Source organism: Stegastes partitus, unplaced genomic scaffold, assembly GCF_000690725.1.
Source record: "Stegastes partitus isolate 25-593 unplaced genomic scaffold, Stegastes_partitus-1.0.2 Scaffold141, whole genome shotgun sequence".
Lineage (NCBI taxonomy): Eukaryota > Metazoa > Chordata > Actinopteri > Pomacentridae > Stegastes > Stegastes partitus.
In genome coordinates, this window is record NW_007577872.1 from 117,121 (window position 1) to 125,352 (window position 8,232).

At 40.9% G+C, this 8,232-nt stretch overlaps 1 protein-coding gene across 1 annotated transcript in view; it reads right to left on the reverse strand.

Annotated features, from left to right (window-relative positions):
• Positions 1 to 8,232, reverse strand: part of LOC103355268 (sodium/potassium/calcium exchanger 3) — a 20,830-nt gene that overhangs the window by 4,462 nt on the left and 8,136 nt on the right. Inside the window, exons 8-12 of the mRNA XM_008278995.1 lie at positions 5,578 to 5,738; positions 3,655 to 3,925; positions 3,411 to 3,577; positions 482 to 596; positions 288 to 400 (exon numbers count right to left, since the gene is read on the reverse strand). Of these exons, the coding sequence (XP_008277217.1) occupies positions 288 to 400; positions 482 to 596; positions 3,411 to 3,577; positions 3,655 to 3,925; positions 5,578 to 5,738 (827 nt within the window). The remainder of the gene's footprint in view (positions 1 to 287; positions 401 to 481; positions 597 to 3,410; positions 3,578 to 3,654; positions 3,926 to 5,577; positions 5,739 to 8,232) is intronic.

An 8,232-nucleotide genomic window follows, 5' to 3' on the forward strand; every position in this document is an offset into this window, starting at 1 on the left:
TGCAGGCTGAGTAGTAAAATATCTGTAGTATGTAGAGCGACTAAGGGTTTCCAGGGTTGTTAAGACCGATGTTGAGTTCCACTTTAGTTTTTTGTTTACTGGGATTTCTGGCACAGTTTTAAGTTCTCTCTGCTTGTTCTGTTTCCATAAAGGTACAGGACTTGACTGAGTGAAATATATTCATCAGGTCGATTAACAAATAATATCTGCCAAGTGGAAGGAAATGAACTGCAGAGATCTAACAAACTCCAACAGAACCTCCTCCGGTGGAATTAAAATGAACTCACGATGGATCCGTAGTCGATGCAGAGCGTCTGCAGAGCCCAGGGCAGGCCGAGGCCCACCAGGATGTCGAACACGTTGCTGCCGATGGAGTTGGAGATGGCCATGTCTCCCATACCTGAGGTGAACAGAGAGGCACGATCTGTAGCAGCGCGCTTCCTCACAGCAAATACCGATTTCGTGGCGGGCGTTTGCGTACCTTGTCGCGCCACGATGACGCTGGCCATGCAGTCGGGGACGCTGGTTCCCGCCGCCAGGAAGGTGATGCCCATGATGACGTCGGGGATGCCGAGAGTGAAGCCGATCACCGTCACCTGAAACCAGACGGACAAAATCAACACTTTTACTCAATTTTCTTCTTCGTGCTTCTTCGTTCAACCCAGTTTGTTTTCACGCAGCACGTTGAAGACAACAGCTGAACTTTATAGTTAAAAAAAAAGATTGTGATTATAAAATTAACCAGTTTAAATACCGGTGTTCAGACCCTACAGTGTTATTTATGGTGGTTTCGTTGTTGGTTGTTTTTCTTGTTCCCGCTCAGGGACAACCGATGCAAATTAGCTGGTAGCTAACTCTCATGCAGTTGGGCTGTCCTTGCAAAAAATCAACACTAAAGTCGAGTCGATTCACGTCAGGGTTGTTGTACAGCACGTTTAAGACAACAGCTGCTATGCCGAAGGCTTTTACCAGTAATAAAAAGGACATTAACGAGCTATCAGAGTAATTTACATATTGAGGATTAAAACCCTTTAAAAACGACAGAATCTCAGAATATCTTGTTTTTGTTGCGTGATCCTTTATATTGGCTGAATCTGCTTTCTAATTTGACATTTGTCTTGTTGTAATGAACCTTTGCTTTCTAGAAGTGTTGAAAATAAATATAATTGACATTACTATGACACATGTAAAGGTGAGACCCGACAGAGTTCTGGAGAAAAACCTGATTAATGTAATAAGACCAGAACTTAACCAAACTCATATAAACACGAGGCTCCTACAGCTTCATTCATTATTGACTGGATTCATTTTACCCACAAACTATACATGAAAACCCAACAAATCCAAGGATTCTCCGCTTTGTTTTCATCTTTATTCAATTTATTTATTTATTTTTAAACCAAACTAAAAGACTTTGATTGAACCGAGTCCGAATTAAATTTCCCTTTAAGTTTGATGCACCTCAACGGAGGAGCTTCAACAACAAGGATTCAGTTTATTGGTCCGTTTCCTCCATGTTGTAATATTTGTACTGCATTCGAATAACACAGTGTTTGTCATTTGCAGTTCCATTCTTAGCAAGTGTCCAAATAATCTAAGAATTCTGGACGATGATTTAAACCTTAATATTTACGTATCGCCATCACTTTTGTGTGAGTTTCAGCTGCTTTTGCGCAAAATACACACAAAATAAAAGCAACTGGATGCTATTTTTTTCAGCTGTGTGACACCAAACACGTTTAGTTTGTCGTCGCAAAGTTTGAGAAGTTGAACTCGACTGATTCATTTCTGCTGCATCAGATTGAGCAGAGCTGCAGTTAAAAGTATGTAAAACAGATCCAGTCACATTGTAATAAAGCCGGTTATTACTCTTTAGTTTGTAAGTTTTGATTAGACAGAATAAAAAACGTTAATTTTCCGCTGCTGTTTTTCAGATCTCACACAAACTTCTACTAAACATCAGAGCGTTTTTTTCATTTTGGCTTCACGGTCGTGGAGCTGCTTTTTTTTGCTTTTTTTTTGTTTTTCAGGTAGAAATCTCCCAAAAAACAACAAAAAAAAAAACCCAGAACCAGCTCAGAGCCGAAGGGACCTAATAACAGAAGCGGAGTCAACAGTTGCCAAAATTACGGCACACATCATGAAACGGTGCATCTGGTGACTAAATGCTGCAGCTTCTCGCTATTTTAGGCACGAAAGCCGAGCGGCCATGACACCGCAGGCGGAACGTTTCTCGCTAAAATGAAGGAGTTTCTTTTCCTCGTAGGACATTTGCAAAAACAATTTGTGCTGCAGCTCCACTCACCAGGTTCACACCATGCAGGATTAGACAGTCAGAGAATACTACGCTGTCATAGTAGAGCACCTTAGACTCATACAACCAGTCTGACAAACTCTCATCTAAGACACTCTAATGTGTCTCATGGAATTTCTAGCATTTTTAAAATGATGTTTATTTGTTCACTTGATGAGAATCTGCAATACCGGACGAGTAGATCAACTTATCTCTGATTCTGGAGGAGTTGAAGGATGAAAAAAATGAACAGTCTCATCTTTAAGCTCATGTTGACGACAAATTAATAATGCCGGAGTCAGCTCGGGGTGATTTCTGAACCCCGCGTAGCTGCAGGTTGCCATAACAACAAACTAAATATATAAACGTACCTTTTATATGAAATAGAAAACTGAATAAAAGCTGTTTTGGTTGAGCGTTCACGACTGATCGAGCAGGTTAGCGCCACAAAAACTAAATTATTGGCAGACAGTTTAACTCATTTCAAGGTTTAAACACCCACAATCAGAGATTCTTTGATCGCCAATATTGCAGATTTTAAATCGATGACATTATAACGAATAACAGTGAAAAAATCTGGCTTTTATCTTTAATAGTTCCTGAGATGTTGTTGCTCAAGCAGCCTCGAATTTTAACGTGCAACATATATCTCAGAAAGTACTTCATAATAGTAATAATAATAATCCATAATACTTATATGAGGCTTTTCAAGACGCTTTACAAAGTATGTAAGAACACAAAAATAAAGGAATAAGTAAAATATAATGGGAAAGGAGGATAATTTACTTGAAAATGACGAATGTTTAAAGAGTATCTAGAACTTTTGAGCAAATCAGAGATGAATGAGTCGAAGATCCCCGATGAGTTTGATGGAAAAAGTCAAAATATTTGTTTCCAGACCAAATATAAAATTGCTGAACATGAGTCAAAGTGCTTTTTTTTTTTTAAATTAAAAATCTCAGAAAATATTTTAAATATGGAGCTAAAATTTCACTGACTTCTTCACAAATATTCATATTTCATGCCACATTATGACAAACTGCCCGCCTGTTCTATCTCTAACCCCGATCTATTGACCCTGTCGATCGATCTGGACCAGGTTACAGAGCGGACTGACCATCCAGACCATGATGTAGGAGAGCCCGGCGATCCAGACGGTGGCGGTGAAGAAGGACACCATGAACCACCTCTCCCAGCGCCGCTTGCCACAGTTGGGCACCGTGAAGAACAGCAGCAGGGACAGCGGCCACATGGTCAGCCACTTCAGCTTGTTGCAGGCGCCGGCTGCAGGTAGAAGACGACAGGTGTAACGGCGGCCGAAGCACCTGAGATGCTGCTCTAGACCTTCACCTGTGTCGTACCTGGAACCTTAAAGGGCACCAGGGGCCCTCCGTTGTCGTCCTCGCCCTCTCCCTCCTCGTCGTTCTCGTTGTTCTCGTTGTCCTCGTTCTCGTTCTCCGTCTCGTTGCCGGACTCCAGCCTCTGCAGCCTGCACCTGCCGTTCAGGCCCTGCTCGGCCCCGCCCATCCCGTTCTCCAGGCCCCGCCTCCCCTGAGCTCTGGCCGCCGAGTCCGAGTCGCCGTTGGTGATGCGATTGACCCGAGTCTCCGTGGTGTTGATCAGTCTTTGTCTCTGGAACATGATAGGATTAGATAAATTCAGATAAGCTAAATTAAGAAAAGGTAACTTACATTAACTTTTCTTATCTTTAGAAAAATTAAGCTAAACAAAGCTAAGATCAGTTGAGATATATATGATAAGTTAAGATAAGTTAAGATAAGCTAAGATTTGTAAGATAAGATAAGCTAAAATAAGCTAAGCTAAAGTAAGTCATAAAAGAATAAGATAAGTTCAGATTAAATAATATGTTGAAATAAGATACGGCAAGAAAAGATAACACAAGAGAAGATAAGCTAAGATAATATGAACTAAGCTAAGCTAAGCTGAGATAAACTAAGTTAAGATATGTACGATAAGCTAAGCTAAACTAAGCTATAAGAGAATAAGATAAGTTCAGATGAAACATTATGTTGAGACAAGAAAAGATAAACTAAGATAAGATAAAATAAGCTAAGCTAAACTATGTTGAGCTAAACTAAGTGAAGCTATGTAAGATAAGATAAGCTAAACTAAGCTAAGCTAAGTCAAGATAAGATAAGACCTGTAAGATAAGATAGGCTAAAATAAGCTAAGCTAAGCTAAGCTGAGTTAGGATATGTAAGATAAATAAAGATAAAATAAGCTAAACTAAGCTAAGCTAAGATAGAATAAGATAAGTTAAGAAAAGACAGGATAAGATGAGATCAACTTAGCTAAGCTAAACTAAGCTAAGATAATTTAAGACAAGCTAAGTAAAACTAAGCTAAGTTAAGCTAAGGCAGAAGAAGAAAAGATAAAAAGATAGGATATGATCAACTAAGCTAAGCTAAACTAAGCTAAGCTAAGATATGTACGGTAAGTTAAGATAAGCGAAGCTAAACTAAGCTGAGATAAGCCAAGATAAACTAAGCTAAGATATGTAAGATAAGTTAAGATAAGCAAAGCTAAACTAAACTTAGATAAGTTAAGATAAGCTAAGATAACTAAGATTAGCTAAACTTATAAAAAGTAGAAAAACAATAAGATATAAAGAAGAAACATCCTGAAAAACAAATTAAGTGAATTAAAATAAGGCTAGAACAGAAAAGTAAAAAGTCATTCTGCTCATGATACTGAGGCAATATCACATGTGGCAATAAAATATCACACGTGAGAAATGAAAATGTGAAATATTGTACATGAAACAAAAAGCTACACACGACACAGAAACCGACTGAGCAGTAATATTACAAACAATATTGATATCACAGTTCAGATCTGAGTGTCGACGTCTCAGCTGTCACGTCTGCAGCACAACGCTGAGATTTCCACTTAATCATTTTGTATTTGGAGACGATTTTTCTGTGTTTTATTTGCACAACACAAAGTTAAAAAGTTATATTTGTGTGAGACAGAAGTTAGTATTCTGTTCTCCTCTTTTCTGTCAAACCTCCAAATGTGGCTGTTTGGTTTTGGATTTAAACCCAAACCGAAGTCTGCAGCCGACAGGTGTCTGAGATATCCCACGGAAAAATTAACATTCGTTCCACTGCTTCTTCTGCACAATCCAGACAGAGATGTTTGGTTTGTATTTATGCTAAGACGCTGGAGCTTTGGCAGCCACTTTTCAGAGTAACTTTAGCTGACAAAACTATTTTCTCCTTTTCTTTTTTGCAAGTAGCTGATGTTGAAGTGCAGGTTCGTACCTCGTTGATGAGCATGCGGGAGGCCATGGTGAGGCGGGTTCTGGGGGAGAAGTGGCTGGTGATCATGATCCTCATGCCGGCCTCGGAGAAGGACAGCTGGTGGGGGTACGCCGACAGCAGCTCGTCCACCATCAGCACCGACGGCTTGCAGTGGAAGTTAGCTGCAGGGAAATGAATTATCTGCTGTCATGTTTCAATTCACCTCCTGTAGACAAGCTCAGGAAGGTTGACAACAGGCTGCACGTCACGAGCACATTCACAGATCGTGTTCTCTGGAAACATCAAACACTGTGGCTTGTTTTAAACGAAACGGAGACGGTGGTGCAACAAGCTGCTGAAATGCTAATTAAAGTTTGGCAGTTGTTCAGAAGTAGAATTTCAATTTAAAAGCCGTTTGCTCATAGAGTTAACGTTAATCCATATGTGGGGTATGCTTATGGAACGGTCTGGATGAGGATTTAAAAATGAGCACAACCATAAAACTACAGTCGTGACTCAATAATCTGACCCTTAACAATCCTAAACCTGCTATCCAACAGGTTTTCAGGAAAAACGAACAGAACCCATGAAAAACAGCCTTAACATAGCGACAGCCTTGGATTCTGACCCCGACATGACATTTAATGTCACCAATCAGGATGACGGCGTATTATCTGACTGAACAATCCCACAGATTGGCTACGTTCACACTGCAGGACTTGATGCTCAATGAAGATCTTTTTGTGAAATCTGATTTTTTAATGAGTTCGTTCACATTTCCAGTTCAATGCGACTTGTATGTGATCTGCTGTGTGAACTTCATACGAGTGTCCGGCATGCGCAGAAGAGGACACGACGACGTCACACGCAGCGAGCGTGCTCAGTGTTTATGGAAGTAAACATGGATGGTAACGGTGGAGCGTATCTGCCACTCCCCCACCGCCACCGATGGTGGAAACAGAAGTGTGAGCGCTAACTAAACTAGCATCAGCAGCCAAGTACTGCCTGTGTGTTCTGGACACTTCCACCCCGTCAGAGCGCTGCCCCGGGGTGGAAGTGTCCCCCGACCGCGCAGAGGATTCGGATATTCATCATTAATTGGGCCTGAATATCCAGACACCAGAAAGTTCTATTGGGACCAGAACTACTAGTTATTATAACAACTATGAACAACAAATATTAACAACTAATGAGCCTTCCAGCATCAAGCCCTCCTTGTATCTGGACCTCCGTCTTGACAATCCGACAGCCTTGATATCCGACATAAAAGAGGGTTTAGTGTCGGATTATCGAGTCACGACTGTATTTAAAAAAAAACAAAACGATTGATGGAGAAGTAAATGTGTTGTGGAGTTTCGAAAGAGGCATAAAAGTAGAAGGTTTGACGTAAACAGGAAACAGGAAGTAATAAGTTAAAATACTCGTTTTCAGACATTGTTGAAGGTTTGGTTGTTTGTTTGTTTGTGTATTTGTGGCATGTAAATGAAATGAGAAAACAGTTGTTCTACAAACTACCTGCCTTTACATTCTCTGTGAACTCAGGCGTCTCTTCTGTTGGATGGTATTTTAAACACCCATAGAAGTGATCTCACGCGATGGCGGAGCGCCGTAACTGCAGCACGTCGCAGGTTAGCGGTAAAAGCTCTCGGGAGTCGTGTCGAACATAAAGTGCAGCAGAAAGGTGGACGTGAATAATGGATGGTGGATGTATGTCGGCCGGTTTAAGTGGCTTCCTGCCAACACACGGTTAGAAACACCGACGCAAACCAGCAGATCCGTGTTCAGGGAGACGCTGTTTGGACCGCGGAGGCCAGAAACAGCTGCTGTGTGGACGTCCAGCGTCACCTCGAACCGTGACGAACATGAAAATGAACCTAAAGAACCGGTTTGCTTCTTAGATCAGATCAGAAGAAGCAGCAGATTCAAGATTCTCACTCAGACCAACCGGTTCAAACGACAAGGCATTCTGACACATTCAGAACCTAAAATATTGGTTCTAGATCTGACGCTGGCACAGAAGTATTTCAACACAACTTTTAGCGACAACATGGACGTTTGCTGAATCTCAGAAGACACTCGGAGGTTAAAAAACATTCTGCAAAGTGTTTGAAATCTCTCCGGCAAAGAGTTCTGTGTCCACTTCTGTCAGAAATAAAACAACAATGATCACTAATCCATGAGCTGTCAGCTGTCAGGTTCATTGTTCTGATAACTGATTGATCGGTTCGAGTCATTTTTTTGAGGCAGAAACGTCAGATTCCTCTAAATCCAGCTCCTTAAACTGTAATATTTTCTCTTCTCCCCTGTGACAAACTGAATATCTTTAGTTGTGCACAAACGCATACAGACAAATTTTAAACTCCAGAACTCTTCTTCAAATAGTCTCTTATATAATAAAATATTCTACGTGTTTTGTTTGGAGTCATTGTGACCTGCAGCTACACGTGGTTCAGAAAATATCACCGGTTTCCTTCCGTAGAATCAATCCAAAATGCTGCCTTTCATTTTTTCATCACAGATTATTTGAGCTACTCGTCCAACATTGCAGATTCTGGATCAATGATGATGAGAAACGACCCGGTGCGACTCTGGGGGATGAATTCATGACGCGCTACCTTCTAAAACAAACATCCAAACATCCTCCTGGTGCTCCTGATCTGATGCACCTTCTCCACT